The sequence below is a fragment of the Antennarius striatus genome, chromosome 16 (genome assembly GCF_040054535.1).
Source record: "Antennarius striatus isolate MH-2024 chromosome 16, ASM4005453v1, whole genome shotgun sequence".
NCBI classification, from domain to species: domain Eukaryota; kingdom Metazoa; phylum Chordata; class Actinopteri; order Lophiiformes; family Antennariidae; genus Antennarius; species Antennarius striatus.
The window spans coordinates 4,868,814-4,885,195 of NC_090791.1; the positions used below are offsets into that span (position 1 = coordinate 4,868,814).

A 16,382-nucleotide genomic window follows, 5' to 3' on the forward strand; every position below is an offset into this window, starting at 1 on the left:
AAATGAATTCTATGTGACATTAAGTCAAGTAAAAATTCAAATAATCAAATAATAATCATTTAAATATGATGATTTTCGTTCACATGATCAAATTTATCTGTAGATCGACAAATTTTGAGTCATTGTCCACCACGTTGTGAAATATCCTTGTTGACTACCTCACAGTAGGAACTGCTCAAGAAATGGACAAACAGATGCGAGGCACGTCTCCAGGAAGTGACTTTAAAGCTGTACCATTGCAGTCGTCTACATGTTGTTGTCATTGTTGTTCGCACAGAGAGCATCCCTCCTATGCAGAGCATCTCCAGCGGTCTGAAGGAGACGATCAACCCGGGAGACATGGTACAGGATGCCATCCATAACTTCTCCCCGGCTTACCAGCAGTACACCCAGCAGTCCACCCAGGAGGTGGTCCAGCCCAGCCAGAACGGGAAAGCGGGATCGGGCACCAAGAGCTCCCACAAGTCAGATAAAATTATGCTGATCACGTCTGACGATGAGTTCTAGGCGTGTTTCCAGCAGCATCCAGGTGTTCCTGTCCTTGCCACCCCCATCTCTGATCCCCCACAGAAACAGCTGTACCTCCGGTCCCGCAGAGCTGGATCGAATCCAGGTGTTTCATTTTCATTATCCCAGTATTTAAGATGGACTGCTTTCTTGTGAATAATTTAAGCACCGAGAGGAGGTTGAAATTTATGGTAGATTTCAGGATTAATAGCTGACTGACCAGAGAACTGATCTGTCTCCATCTCTGGAGCACCAATCACAAGGAAAACGACCCGTCACCTGCATTGTATCAGACGTCAGGAGCTGTTCATTTTCTATAAATCAAGATGCTGGTGGTTCAGCAGCATCCCTGATCCTGATTCTGATTCTGTCATTATGTCAGAGCTCGGTCTCCGGCCGTCTGAAGTACGCTCCCTCTGATTCGTGTCAGTTACAAAGAAGAGATGATTAATATGTGACTCCAGGTAGAAAGCGGCGAAGGCAGCGACGGCTGGAAATGACACTTCATCGCCTGTCTCTCACATTTTCCTGTTTGAAGTATTTGCTGAGCTTTTCCTCGGCATGGCTTCCTGACAAATGGAAAGACGCGTTCAAAGGGACATTAGTTTTGGAGGAGACACTTCAAACTGCAGACTGTAGCGTTTCACATTCCTTTGTATCTACCGTTGTACGGACAAATCGGATAAACGTGCCTCCTACGAAGTGGGAGTTGTGTTATTCTCATTAATTTTCACAGCATGCTAAATACCAATTCATTGCAACTAGCTAGTCATTCAACAGACAGCTAACAATTAGTCTTTTTGCAGCCTCTGCAGAACAGCTGCTAGAATCTCCTGGCAGAATAATTGTTTTTGACATAATTATTCATTTAAATCCATCTCCCAGTGAAAAATGCGTTTCATATGTTTTAATTTTTAAACTGTTTTGGATTGATTTTCATTTATTTGTGTATGTCAGACCAAACAAAATGTGTGGGGAAAAGAGAAACTGTCAAAAATGTGATTTTTAAATATTCTGTAGTTTCAGCTTCCACTTAGATTCTTGTTTAAAATATTGTCATCTTTGCTTGTCTCATGGGAGACCAAGTTTTTATGTTTAGAAATAGCGTTTTGTTTGAATTTATATTCCTGTGCCAATGATCGTTTTTATGAGGGAAGGAGAAATTAATTCACTGCATGCAAATTAATTGACTCTTGTTTTAGCCGTGTGCGCAAAATCAATCGTTTTTGCTTGTTTCATGCATTTTTTAAACTCAGCAAATCTGCACATCTCGATGAGGAAAAAAAGCTTTATTTGAAAGTACAAAATCAGACGCAGCAGACCTATTTATTGGAATAATTTACCATACCAAGAATCAGAGCAGAAACAAATACAGATTTTATTTGTACATGAGGGTAGTTCATTGAGAAAACATGTCAATAAATGAATGTAAAATAAAAATAATTTAGGTGTTTATTTAATAAAATTATAAAATTTAATGAAATAAATATATACATATATATGAGCAGAGAAATGGCAAGTTGTGAAGGGTACATAATCATTTTGTGCTGCCTTATTGCTGTTGTTAATAGTCACTTTTGACATTCGCTCAAGAAGCCTCAGCATTTAGCCACAAGATTAATACAAGAATCTCTATATCTCTAGAGGACAAACCTAACATTTCATATACTTCACCCACAGCCAGATCCATTCATTCTCTATTTGTGGACCTTCCTCTAATTGAATAGTCCAGATGTCTTCAGTCTACAAGATTAAACCTGGATAAACTCTGTAGCTTTTTAGGACTGGCAAAGCTTCTGTCTGAAAGCTTATTTAACTAATAAAAATATTTCAATTAATAACCTTGAATATGGTCAGAATATATGTGCAATGCAATTTCTAAACATATTTTGTATATTTAATATAGAAAATATGCTGATATCTGAAACAGCACCCTGGTATAACAAACTTCATTGATGTCAACTGTGGAAAGAGACACAAAAACGTGATTTCAAATCTGTAAAACATTCCGGAAAACAATTTGAAATAACCTGTTTAGGCAAAAAAGAACAAATCAAATAAAATATATGCACATATTTGCTTGTGGTAATCTACAGCAGCCAAAGAGCATCAACGGACCTCTGCCTGGTCAACTAAGTACTTAATCACCTGGAAAAGGTTTGTCTTTTATCAATGACAAATAATAGAAACATAATTTTTAACTTTTATCTCTCGGAATATTTTAAGGTGTACTACCAGTACACAGCAATAAGTGCTAAAAAATTTTTATTCCTAATTGTACAGCATTTGTATTTCAAAACATGACCACTAGAGGTCGCTCTGGTGTCCAAACTGGAGTAGGACTATGAGCTTGATGACCCGTGTAAACATGAAATGGGTTTGTATGCGTTCCTCTCACTTAATCTTCATTCAGGCTATAAAACAGACCTTAAATATAAGCGGTGGAATCATTTAGTTGAAGGTTTCTTTAGTGGTTTACAGCATTACCATCATTTGAAAATGCCAATGAAATCATCCTCTTGAGAAAAACAATACCTTAAATCAAACATACTGGGTTCACATGAAGGTTAAAACTACAAAGTAAGAGCATGTTGTAAGTTCTCTTTGTCTAAGTGATTTACTAACATTTTTTTTTTCTTAATTTAATGGCGCCTGAAAGACAAAACCAGGAACTGAATATATAATCGCATCAAACTGATGCGCTCTTGTGTTGAATTATGAACTAATGGTTTCAATATTTGAGAGCGTTGATTTGTGCGCTGAAGTAAATGTTCATTACAAATTTCCAACTGAATGATTTAGACGTGTAGAGGTTGTAAGCAACCACTAAGTACGCTTTAATTATTATTTTTTCATTAAACAAGAGATTTACAAATGAAAATAGAAAACATGTTAGGTGCATATTTGCTCAGCACTGAGCCAACCTGCAGTCAGAATGTCTTTTTCCTGTTGAATCTGTCACAGTTTCCTGCAGAGGTCCGTCCAATTAGTGAATCGGAATTAAACATGAAGTGTGCTGAGAAGAACTACTCGAGTATAAATACTCAAACAGGACTAAAGTTACAAGAGCAGTTTTCTCATTGTATGTGTGAATACAACAGAATAGGTCAGCATCAACATAAACTTCAAAGAACGATTACATAATGACACCACTCCCAGGATAGTAAAATACATAAATATAGAAAAATATGTAATATATATATATTTATATACCTGTTATGCATATAAAACTAGGTATCAGAAAGAAAATGTAAGAAGTATCGACATATATTGACATAGTAACCAAATGAAAGTACAAAATGAGAGTAAGAACACAGCAATGCCCCTGCTAAAAAAAAAAAAATCACAGCAGGTTGTACAGCAGCGAAGTTCCCCGTACTGTTCTCTGCAGCTATGGAACAGGAGAGGAACCGTCATGTCCTCTCAGCCAAGAGAAAATCCTGACATGAAATATCTCTTAATAACTTCACTCCAAATTAGGAATGGATCCTCTGTAAGAACGGCTTGATTTCAAGTGAATTTCATATTTAAATATCTCAGAACAACAGGTGGATGGCGTTTACTGCATTTAGCTGTCATGACACCCCCGTTTCTAGAGGCGGACGTCAGGAGATCTCTTGTCTAGAGCGAAGATCTAATAGCTTCTGTTTCAGTTACCAACACCAGCAGCAGAGCTTCTCATGACCCGGAAGCAGGAATGATTACTTTTATTGGACGGACTTGTGATAATGATGGCAGTGAGAGCTTTATCATTGCGGTAAACTGTAATATACAGGATGTAAATTGAATTGCATTTCACTTTTAAGGACCTCCCTCGTTATTACTATATCCAATATGGATTACCTACCCAAGGGCGACATACGAAAGGCAAAACATCACCCGATCAGTGCTGCAGCATGCAAACCAGAAAGTAGAGTCCAGTTACGTTGGCCCTAACTTTGCATTGTGGTCACACCACATTTAATTATCATGCAGTTTGTGCCAAGTAACTTCAGAAATGCAAGACCAATTTCTGTCACTGTCAAATTTTAAAAATCAGTTGCTCTATTTTATACTGTATCCTAACAGTCTCCTTTTAAGTGCTTCATAAGGTCACATCCTCTGAATCCAAACTAATCTGGCCCAAAATGTGTCTTTTATTGCTTTCCAATTTTAGTCTTCCCAAATTCAGCCTTTAATATCTTTTCCAATATATGGAATCTCATATGAATGTATTTTTACTTTTAAAATGGCAAACTGGCAAATTTTATGTCATGTCTCAAGCCCAGGGGCCACAAACATACCAACCAAAATCACTGGAAACACCTGCAAAGACCCTCTGAAGTTCTCAACAACATGGCTAATCGCACACCACATTGTTCATTCCCATCAACTGAACCAACAACCAACCACGTTACCACATCTACATATGAACTGCCAAAAGAAGAGAAAAAGGCACATGTCGCATCCTGATAATAGACCAGGGATGTGGAATAAGTCCAACAAAGGCTTCCGTACAAAGACTAAGGCTTGTGAAGAGTCTTTATCCATCCCAGTTATGGTAACCCTTGAAGGCTGAATCAGAAGCAACTGGTCTTCTATTTAAGATTTGAAGACATTTCACCTTTCATCCAAGACTGGTCTTGATTTCCAATTGACTAATGGGGAATTTCAAGTATTCAGAGTTGACTCATGGGACACTATTGTTGGTAACTGAGAACACGAGTAGTTTGCTACTTCCAGTCCTTTCCTGTACTTTGCCTATGATTCAGCCTTTGAGGGGTTCAGTTTGAATCTTTTCTAAGGCACAACTCTTCCATAAGTATCTGCTGTCATCAGTTCATGTACAGAAGCCATTACTGGAGTGTCCTGGTTGTCGATCTCCAACATTACTTCCTACATACCAACTGAGACACTGGGCTGGACCGACCGGCAAGCAGAGCTCTGCTGGCCTAAGACAGAAATCAGACAAAACATGGGTCTCTAATCAAATTGCATAAAGCAGCCCTTTACAAATGCACCGCAGAGAGCCGTGTGCTGGCAGGCTTTCACTCAGAGTGGACACAACAGGTTATTTCACTGCCTGGCACCTCCAAAAAGGCAAGTCGGTGAAAACATTTGTTGTGTCCGCTTGGCGACCGGTTGGAAGCCTCCTGGTGACCACAAAGCCGAAACGATGGAACCTCTTTGTGTTGAAGTACTTCTAAATATTGGGTAACGATGAATCACTTATAGATCATCATAAGGCAACAGCTTGAAAGGCTCAAATTACATTGAGACATTTCTATAGAAAGAGCTTTAAGGTCACATATGCATTATTTGTCTCTTGTTTTAAGTGTAAGAGCTGTCCCAGGCCAGCGCTGCCACAGTAAAGGCATGACAAATACTTTTTCACACTGGAGTAAAAGCAAATCTCTGCTCTCAGTCATGGAGGAAGGGTCACAGAACTCCGACAACCTGGGGCGTTGGGGAGGGGAAGGGTTAGGGAAGGGGGTTTTGCACAGTGCACAGACAATGGAGATTGTGTGGAAGATAGAAGGGAGGGAGAGTGAATTCTGAATGCAGCATAATATCACATATAAAGCTCGCCGCCCCGTCCCATCCCTCAGTCTAACTACTGAGCCTCCTCTCAGTGCGGGATGAACGGGTTCAGGCTGGGTCAGAACCGGGAAGGACCAGGCAGGAGAAGGAGAGCCCAGTCCTGTCAACACTAGGACGGGGTGGAGAACGGGGTTGGGCTGGAGCTGTTGTGGTTGGCGGACTTGACAATGGTGATGACGCTGGTGGTGGCCACCTTGCCCGGTGAGAGCGGCCCCCGGGTCACAGTCCGGGCAAAACACTGTAGGGCCTCATACTTGGCTCGGAGGGCATCCAGCTCCAGCCTCATGCTGGCGTTCTCCCGGGCCAGCTTGTCCACCTCCAGCTGCAGCTCGATCTTTTGTCTTTCCAGCTCCTCCTTCTGGGTAACGCGTTTGATACGGCAGCTGGCGGCGTAGCCCCGGTTTTTCAGGGTCCGTCGCCGCTGCTTTAACCGCACCACGTCTTCCTTGGTCAGCCCACGCAGATGCTGGTTGAGCTCTCGCACAGACATGGCGACCAGCTCATCGTCGCTGAGCGCCGGGGCATTCTCACCCACCTCCCTCTTGACCTGCAGACATGTGCAGCAGATGAAAAAGTCGCTCCACGCCCAGATACCAGTCCCATTGTATTAAAACACCTCTGACTCTTACCTTTAAAGCTTTGCTCGTCTTAAAATGAGTCGTCATTCCCTGCATGCAGACAACTGGACAGAATCTCACAGAAGACACACTGAGAAGCGAAAAAAGAAAAAAAAAATGATTGAAGATTAAGGTGTGCTTTAACGGAGAGAAAACATTTCAGCTGTGATACTAATCTGCGTTATGTTTGACTACTTGTGTTTCTGATGTAGAATAAAGCATTCCGTCCAATTTGGAGGGCGGGGCTTCGTTTGAAAAGAGGCGAATCAGCAGCAGTAACGGTATTCAATCATTCATTTTCAATATCCGATTCTTTGGCTGTCGCAAGTTGTGGGGTTGTTGGAGCCTATCCCAGTGTACTAGGGGCATGAGGCAGGGTACACCCCAGGCATGACACCAGTGCACCGCTGAGCCACATGGAAGACAAACATGCACACAAACACACCTACAGGCAATTTGAGACCGGGCCAATCCACCTGAAGTCCATGTTTTTGGAGGTGGGAGCCAGAGAGAATCCACGCAAAGCGGGACTCGAACCAGGAGCCGCCTTGCTGTGCAGCGACACCGCTACCCACTGCGTCACCGTGTCGCCCTGGTAACAATATTTCATTCACAAAATACTCCCATCACTTAATTTTGTGAAAAAAACCTTCACTTCACAACTCTCACAGCGAGGGCAGACAGGTGTTCTGTTTGACGTCGCAAAGTGGCAAAATTAAAAATAGTGAGTTCTGAAAAATGAACTGAAGAGAGTTGAGGTTATACTCCAGCTTAATGGAGGCTGAAGTTTATGTTTGCTGTGTTCTATCCGCTGCCCATGCACAAACAAATCTGCACCATGGTAGACAAGAATAGCAAACATTAGCCTGCCAAGATACATAATAATTCATGCCAAACACTGACAGTGCAGTCTGAATGGCTATGGGAGTGTTGACCAAGAAAATTACAGCAAACATTGTCCAAAACGCTCCGTCAGATTACGAAGCTGCTGAATTAGATAAAAGTTGCATTCACTATGACGTAACTTTGGGAATTACTTTCCTGCTCAAACATGTCTCTTATGTCACCACAGGACGCCGCTGAACACGCAGCAGTCGGTGAAACAGAAGCAACAAAGTGTGTTTGGGAAGCAGGGGTCAAAGGTGAGCAAAGTACACCCCAGGGAAGCTCAGGTGATAGATAGAGATAAGAGCCATGCAAAGAAAATAACTTTTTATGAATGAAGTCTTTCTTTTTATAATGCATCCTAGTATCTGATCTGAATTTTTTTTTTTTTGTTCTACACATGCATTTTTAAATGCATGTGACAAAATGACAAAATGTGGACCCAGCTCCCTGTAAAACCTTTTCCATACCATCACAACAACATTCCTGGGTTAACCATGTGTCAATATTTGCATTTTTTGGAGCCACAGTTGCCGGGAGGGGGCAGAATGATGCCATTATTAGGGAGCGCCTTGACAACCTAACTCACTGGACCAAGCAGGATGAGACAGAAGCGACCACTCTCCTCTATTTGTAAGACTCTTGATCAAAGATTTCTTCTATTGAATGAAGCCTCCCTTTACTCGCTGCTGTTATAGCTAAAAAAAAAAACAAACTAAAAAAACTCAGCCATGATCCCGTGAGAGAGAGACGCGTCCCCCCCCAAGGCTCAATTTCAAGACCTGTGGCCCAGTCTGACTGTGAGCATACTGTTCCATGCTCGACTGCTGCCATGGAAACGCCCTGCGAATGGGTGTGGGAGTGTGAGTCACATGGTCACCAAAAGGGTAAACAAGTCTCATTCATGACCGCAACACGACCTCAAGTTGGTGCGAAATCAGAAGCTGATAAATCAAACCCACCCCATCCGCAAAAAAAGAACTCCCCAAGTTTCTCCTTAGAAGCGGTCACTTCTCCAAAATCCAGCCTCGTGTTGGATTTATCCTCCTGAATCTGATACTTCTGGGGTCTTCTGGGGAGGGGTGGGGGTGTTTGGGGCAACTTCGGTCCACTTAACCTTCTCCTCAGACATGCAATACAAACCATCGCATCAGCATAACTTTTGCAGTCATGCTGAACTTTACAGGGCAGTAGATCGGCATGTGGAAAATTCCTGGAGACAGTGTCACAGACAAATAGTTTCCTTCATAGTCACTGATGTATTTTTTGCTGTGAGACAATGCAGTCTGTCATTGTAGAGCCGAGCCGTGTGTCGGCATTTGGATCCTCTTACACCGGGCTTTCCTCCTGATCTGCTCTATGCCCTTATTTAACTCTGGTGGATATATTTAGCTCACAGTGCCGACACACACACACACACACATTTCTGCCAACTAAACAAATTCAGTGAACATGGGATAAGTGATACTTCAGGAAGAGGGCACGGCTTTCTTGAGAGTCCTGTCGGCTGCAGAGCGCATGGAAGAAAATAGTCAGGGTGTAGCTGCTCCTTTTGGGATGTTTATCTCCTTGAATGTATTTCTGATCCAGAATTTCCATTTGACATGAAAAACAACTTTGTTTCTCTGAACATTAGTCACGTTTCTCTATAACAGCAAGCATCGCCGTGTACAGAATGTGCTTTTGTGTTGTTGTTTTTTTACCACAAGCAAACGAAACCTCAAAGAATCCCCACTTGGAAAATAAAGAGCTGAAAAATAGGTGTTTCAAACCAAACAGCTGAACCCATGAGCTACCGGTTTATTTTTGAGACCAGCTGCCTCTTTCTGGGGGTGGGGGGGGACTTAGTCTGATTTGAGTAACAACGTGAAGCAATTTAAAAATCCAGGTTTCACAAGCATCGGACGCAGATTGAAACAAAAGTAATGCAACATTCCTCGAAAGCAAATTGGCCGAAGTTGTCAAATTTAAGCGGCATTGCGTCACAGGGGGAAGGGTGGGGGGTATTCCATGCAAAGATCATGGAAAAGTGGTGTGGGGCCTCCTTCTCTTCATCCAAGAGGCCTCCAGCTCAAACCCGAGAGGCCAGGTTGTTTCCCTGAAATTCTTCAAGCATGTGCTTATGCTTTTTTGCAACCAGCAACAGGACAAGGTTTTCCTGATCAAGTACACCCCCCTCCCCCTTCCCCCAACTCTACCCCCCCAGATGAAAAACAGTCATTGCATCATACTGAAATCCACTCTATGATTATTGCCACACATAGGAGACGGATGAATTTCACAACAAATCCCAGCTTCTGGCTATGCAGTCAAAGAAAAAAACGACAACACACAGACACACAACATGTCGTATTAAACCTTTCATGATAGTAAGAAAAGGAGTCTGGGAAAATGCCTCAAAGAAAAGCCACAGATGGCGGGCGAAGAACAAAACCGCATTCCTGAGTGAACACACATGTGCAAACCCTCACATCCAAATCTGTGCGAGAGAGAATGTCAGTCTGAATATGTCCTGTGATGCACTCCGCCATTGGGGGGGTGGGGGGTGGAGCTCAGACAGCCCTTCGTTGTTGAAACGACGGCTGCAAAATGCACAAAATGTTTGGAATTCAAAAAGCGCTTCCCATCTTTCATTTGCCCTGACAAAGTCGACGGCGGCCTGTGCACGCATGAGGGGGTGTCAGGAGACATCCTCCAGTCTTATCTTGAACGTAAAGGTCGATCTTTCTCACGCAACCAAGACCAATAACGTCATAGTTACTCAATGGTGATGTTATAACAAAGATGCACAATCTTGTTCTACATTCCCTGGCTACTGTTGTGTGTGTTACTCCATGTGGAACCCAATGTCGTTCTTCAGGTGTTAAGTTTTGAGGCTATTTTTAACAAAAGCAGAAAGAAAGACTGATCCGTAAAAGCGAGCAGCTCTGATGTTATAGGTCTAAGTCCACATTGAGACAAAGTCAGGTAAATAAACCTATGTGCTGTTTGCTCACTGGAGACAAATGTTTTGAAAGCCAGGCATCTGGTCAGGTTCTAGAGTGGGGGGCCACTAGGGTTAGGGCAGGTAACCGTGGGGCCCGGCCTTCTCCTAAAATAAACAGCACATCAAAGCACTTTTTGCTCCGATGATAAATGCAGATTTGGTTTGTCTCCTAGACTGTTTTTCTCCCTTTTTTTTTTTTTGCTCCAATGTGGGAGTAGGTAAATCAAAAAGCAGACATGTATCTGCCCTCGACAGTCTGATACCCTCCTCGAAGCATTTTCATAGGGGGGTGGGGGGAGTGGAGCGATTTCACCAGAGAACACACTCTGCTCTTTCTCCAGCGCAGCACATTTGGTGGGATATTATGTGAAGGAAATGGAGAGCATAGCTGAAGGGTGAGTCATGCTGTTTACTGGTAAAAGCGAAGACCAGCGGCAGGGAATCACACCCTCCCAATCTGACGTTTCCTGGAAAATCCCGTTGTTTCACAGGGGAGGAAGGAAAAGTACAGAAAACCCTTGGAAACCATTGGCTTGACCACCGGAACTTCAGTGCGGAAAAGGAAGACGAATATCTGAGCAAAGATACTCTCCCGAGCGGGGATGCTTGGATTCTGAGAAATGTCAAGAATGCAGAAAACAAGGAATCACCTGTTCCACTCAGGAGCAAATAGCATGTGGCTAATTGGATGAATAGCCATTTTCTGGTTGACACTAAAAGCACTGAATCCAAACAAGGAGCACCAAAGCCAACCAAGGGGTTGAAAATGAAATCCAGTGCAGTCTTGATTTCAGTGTATTCTTCTTCAAAATAACTACCTGAGGCGCTGAAACGAGAATAGACCCAATATCAGACCAAAAAACACGCATTTAGAAAACTAAAGTGTTTGTTTGTGTTGCCTTGGACCAAGAAATGATCCCCACAAGGAATCCCCAATTACACAATCCCACAATAAAAATAAATGAATCAACTCGCCACACCTCTGACCACAGTGAGGTGAAATGGAGCCGGCTGAGATTCAGTCATCCCAACAAAAAAAAAGAAAAAAAACAACAACAGAAAAAAGCAAGAGGATGCAGGATCACAGAAACCACGGTGGGTGGTGGCGAGCAGCCGGAGACCGTTACACCGTTGTTGCCTGTACACGCTGTTTGGCATTTCAGCTGTGGATGAATTTGCTGGCTCCCAAAAGTCAATAATCAAAATTTGGCATATTTTTTTCCAGTAAAGAGAAGCAAAAAACACTCCATAGAGAACATGAATCATCGCTTCTCCAAACCGCAGCTATTTTACTTTCACAATACTCAACCACAAAAAACGTTTTGGATTCCGTGTCGCTTTCATCCATCACCCCTGACCAGCAAAAACAAGAAACCGTATCTGGTGACAATTAAACTCTATCCTGTTTTTCTGAGGGGGAGGGAAATGTGTATGTGAGAGTGGGGGTGGGTTTCTTCCAATGTGCCCTGTCACTGTCACGGGCAGCATTGGTGGTGAAGTGAGTCAGCCTCTGATGGCTCTGCATGCAGATAAGACATCACTTTAAAGGACGGGAGCACATGTTAACCTCATGACAGGGATGGGGGGGGGGGTGCATCCACTTCCACTGCCTGTCTGAGAGCAGCAGATGCCAGAAACCCTTAGAGTAACAAGACGAAATACTTTCCCATCATTTTATCAAGGTGGAATTAAGAAATCCCAACAGGTCCAAAAGAGACAAGGATGAGCTAAACTGTGGTGAAAGATGGTCATTTAGTGTTCATCATCAGGAAAGCTTGTGTTATTAATAGGTTATTATGGAGTTTACGCCCTGATGTACAAGCATAGAACCCTTTTCTTATTTCTCAGACATATAAACCTGACATAAGAATAATAAGGTAAAGCCCCCCCCCCCCCTGAGTGATTTATGGATTGTGGAAATAAGTACCCCCTCCTTCTGTTTGGTGTTTGTTTCTCCTGTGTAGGCCTGTCAGCCCCGGTGGTCTGACTTCACATCGTGCCCTTTGTCCCACATGTCTAAAATGCAGACCACGTGTTGTTTCCAATGCCAGAAGTAGGTTGGTATTTTTGCATTATAGCAGCCTTTAAGAAAGAGCGCACTGACACCAACAAAAGCCTCAAAATGAAAGGGGATGTGGATTTTTTTTTTTAGACATCTGAAATAATTCAAACAGGACAGCTACTTTCACTTCTATTTATCCCGAAAGCTCAGTTGAGTCATAGAAATTAGACTATAGATAGATTAACTCAATCAACAAAAGCATTTTAATAGCGTATAATAATAGTTCCGAGAGGCGCTCAGGAATGAAAGCGCTTAGTCGTCAAACGTTAACATTATCAGGTGATATAATCGGTTTTCAATACTTTTTTTTTTAAATTTAAATCAACCATAAGCATTTTAAATGTATTAACGCGTTCCATGAAGGAAACCACAACACATTTCTGTCTCTGAAATTTATAAAATACCAGCATAAAACGCGCCAAAAGACAAGAAAAACAAAACAAAACGTGGAGTAAAAATAGAATTTTAACATATATTTGCTCACCATTCTCTGCCTTTTTTTTTTTTTTTTTTTTTTTACCCCACGATCACAGCCGCTTTTTTTTTTTTGTGTGAGGGCATTGTGTTGTGTTACTCCAATTCAACACGTGTCCACGCGACTGAGACCATCTAAAGTCAACTTTCATAACCGGGGATTAAAAACTTACCCCAAATCACGTCCACGCGCGGCCGACATAAACCCGTGTGCGCACAGCAATATGTCACCGTGACAATTTCAAAAAAGGGATGTCAAAACATCTTCTTCTAAAAAAAAAAAAAAAAAAAAAAAAAAAAAAAACAACCTCACCTCTGTGGACGCGGATATCTGTGGGACCGGAATGTGCGTAAAAATCCAGTGGAGTATGTCTCCAAACCGGGCGACGCGGGGATTCGAACGCAGTTCCTTCAAAGGGGTCCAGAGGAAAGAGCGGCGGTGAATCCTCGTTCTAAATAAACTACAAAACAACAACAATGTACCAACATTCCACGCTCTGCTTCCGCAAGCACTCACGTCATCGATTCCTCGTGACCGCCCCCTCCATTCATGAAAATAACTTTCTGCTGACGTCAGTCCAGGAAGGAGGGTGGGGTGGGGTGGGTGAGGGTGTCCATAAATAGAAGACAGATACTGCTGGCGGCTGCTTGTGCTTACTTTACAAAACTACTCTGTACAAAGTCAGCTCCTTTCTCCTGCGTTCACCAGGAGAACTGGACGAGAACTCATTTTTCTAAAAAGGGAGGCCTGAACTTTCATTCCACCGACACTCCTCCCCAGACTTTTATGGTCATGTCTGCATTACAGGGTTTTCAAAAAATGTGCATCAACTGAAAGAAAACAGCGACCTCCTCCCTTCATCTGACTTGGGAGCAGCATTCCATTCCCGAGGAAAGTATGTGCTGTAGTAGCCCGGCAGTCACAGGATTTCTCTTATTTTAACTGCGCCGCTTGCCAGAATCGTCACAGGTTATTCTGGGTAATTAAGTTCCAAGTGAAAATATGTTAAGTCAGTGGCCTTTTAAGGGCTAAGGCCTGACAGGGTTCCCTGTTGTTTTATCCGGTGTAAGAACACCTCAGCTGTGAGGTCGGCTCACAAGATGAGGCCTCTTAAAAATTACATTTACGCTGTAAAAACGGTGGGTTCCACAGTTCAGACAAGGCCAAAGAGGATAAAAATTAACATTCCTTTTTTTTTTTTCTTTTTTTTTTCCTGCTGACCGGACCGACATCGGCCTCCAGAAGGAGTTCACATCCAGACCTGGAGCCTCATGTCTGGGGTTTGCATGGTTTCCACATGGAGTTTATCTATAGATTTATTTCAGTCACTTTCCAGACAAGATTTAAACAATTAAAAATATGTTAAACTGTCCTGTCCAAGCATGAAGTTAAACTTTAAAAGCTGTTCCATCATGATTGCTCTTGTTGTTTTGTGTGTTATTTTTTTAATGGGGCTATGTTTAACGTCCGGGAACACAAAAGAGGAAACAGAGAGAAAGCACTGACTCAGGTTTTGACCTTTTGATAAAGCGTGACTCGCGGATGATTAATGTTAAATGTGGAGTTATTACTTGTTGCCTTGACATTAACTTTTCTGAACAGATGTCTCTATTGTCTGAAGCCTTTCATTATGGTTGTTTTTTAACAAAGTGTTGACAACGAATAGGAAAAAAAACAAAAAACCTTGCCATTGTATGGAGTTCTCCTTTCCAGAAAAACTCAGATGAATCTGTTTGACCGAGGCTTCGCTTCAGAAACACGGCCTGGTGTCTATTTAGGATAGTTTACGGGGAGTGAGTCAAGCCCTTCCTCTGACTCCCATGTGGAGTCCATTTCATCCTGTAGTTGGTGAACTTGGTTCTTTCTTCTGCACCGGAGCATGTTTCCAATGAAAGCCAATTAAACTTCATTTGATGAGAAACCATCTTGGTGTTCAGGTCAGCTTGTGTCATCGTCCTGGCAACCGCACCACTTCCTTTGTGTAGCCTTTAGTACTGAATCAAACACAAATCTTTTTTGTTGAACCTTTTCTCTTCTGCTTCTGCACAATGTAGAGAAAATAGAAACAGATTCGTAGCTAGGGATGTCATCTACTGGTAAATGATGATATGGAATACACTAAACATCAGTGGTTATAACTACCTCTACCTTTAGCAGCTGCAATATCAGATCAGTGTATATATTAATCAATTACTATTGATTAATATAACATCTTACTTTATATTATCACATAAAGTAAGATGTGTTTTAATGAGCACATTTGGTATTAAAGTGTGTTTTAATATTGCTATAATGTCAAGAAAGATTTTAAAGGTAGGTAGGTTGGTAGGTTCCATTGGAGAAGAGATCCACCTACATCAGATAACAGACATGAAATTAACCCAGATCAAGTGGAATGTAATTAAATTAAAATGAGATTAGATTTGAATGAGATTACGGATATGTTATAGAGATTACTTTTTATTATCACGTACATGAGATTACAAATGTAATGAGATGGTTTTAAATGGGATTACAATAAATTAGACTAGATATTAGATGATATCAGTGTTTGATAGGTTAATGGGATGATAGATATCAATAAAGAGAAACAGGATAAAATTACATTAGAGGGAGTTTGAATTCGATTACTGATTAGATGAGACTAATTTATGCTGAGTGAGATATGATGGGAATAGATCAGATCGTATTGTGATAAAAATGTTATGAAATCTTCTTCTTCTCCTTGTGGCTTTTCCCTTCAGGGGTCACCACAGTGAATCAGTCGCCTCAATCTAACCCTGTCTTCTGCATCCTCTTCTCTCACACCAACTACCTTCATGTCCTCTTTCTCTACATCCATAAACCTCCTCTTTGGTCTTCCTCTAGGTATCTCTCCTCTGGACATGTCCAAACCATCTCAGTCTGGCCTCTCTGACTTTATCTCCAAAACCTCTAACATGTGCTGTCCCTCTGATGTACTCATTCCAGATCCTATCCTTCCTGGTCACTCCCAAAGAGAACCTCAGCATCTTCATCTCTGCTACCTCCAGCTCTGTCTCCTGTCTTTTCCTCAGTGACACTGTCTCTAGACCAAACAACATCGCTGGTCTCACCACAGTTTTGCACACCTTTCCTTTCATTTTAACTGAAACTCTTCTGTCACACACCCGTTCCATCCTGCCTACGCTTCTTCACCTCTTTTCCACACTCTCCATTGCTCTGAACGGTTGGCCCAAAGTACTTACAATCCTCCACCTTCTTGATCTCTTCTCCCTGTAGCCTCACTCT

General features: G+C 42.1%; 2 protein-coding genes across 4 annotated transcripts in view; one reads left to right on the top strand and one right to left on the bottom strand.

Moving 5' to 3' along the window:
* Nucleotides 1-5,180, top strand: part of tmem184a (transmembrane protein 184a) — a 19,428-nt gene extending 14,248 nt beyond the window's left edge. The window contains exon 9 of the mRNA XM_068335891.1: nucleotides 278-5,180. Coding sequence (XP_068191992.1) covers nucleotides 278-507 — 230 coding nt within the window. The 3' untranslated portion in view covers nucleotides 508-5,180. The remainder of the gene's footprint in view (nucleotides 1-277) is intronic.
* On the bottom strand, nucleotides 1,862-15,007 carry mafk (v-maf avian musculoaponeurotic fibrosarcoma oncogene homolog K). Of its 3 annotated transcripts, none has more exons than XM_068335893.1 (3): nucleotides 13,629-15,007; nucleotides 6,717-6,795; nucleotides 1,862-6,634 (listed from the first exon to the last, which is right to left on the bottom strand). In XM_068335893.1, the coding sequence occupies exons 1-3, from the start codon at nucleotides 13,661-13,663 to the stop codon at nucleotides 6,197-6,199; spliced, it is 552 nt and encodes a 183-aa protein (XP_068191994.1). In that variant the 5' UTR covers nucleotides 13,664-15,007; the 3' UTR covers nucleotides 1,862-6,196. The 3 variants fall into 3 exon arrangements, with proteins under 3 accessions (XP_068191994.1, XP_068191996.1, XP_068191995.1); XM_068335895.1 differs by lacking the exon at nucleotides 13,629-15,007 and adding an exon at nucleotides 13,425-13,561; XM_068335894.1 differs by lacking the exon at nucleotides 13,629-15,007 and adding an exon at nucleotides 13,285-13,378.
* Between the last annotated feature and the right edge of the window lie 1,375 nt (nucleotides 15,008-16,382).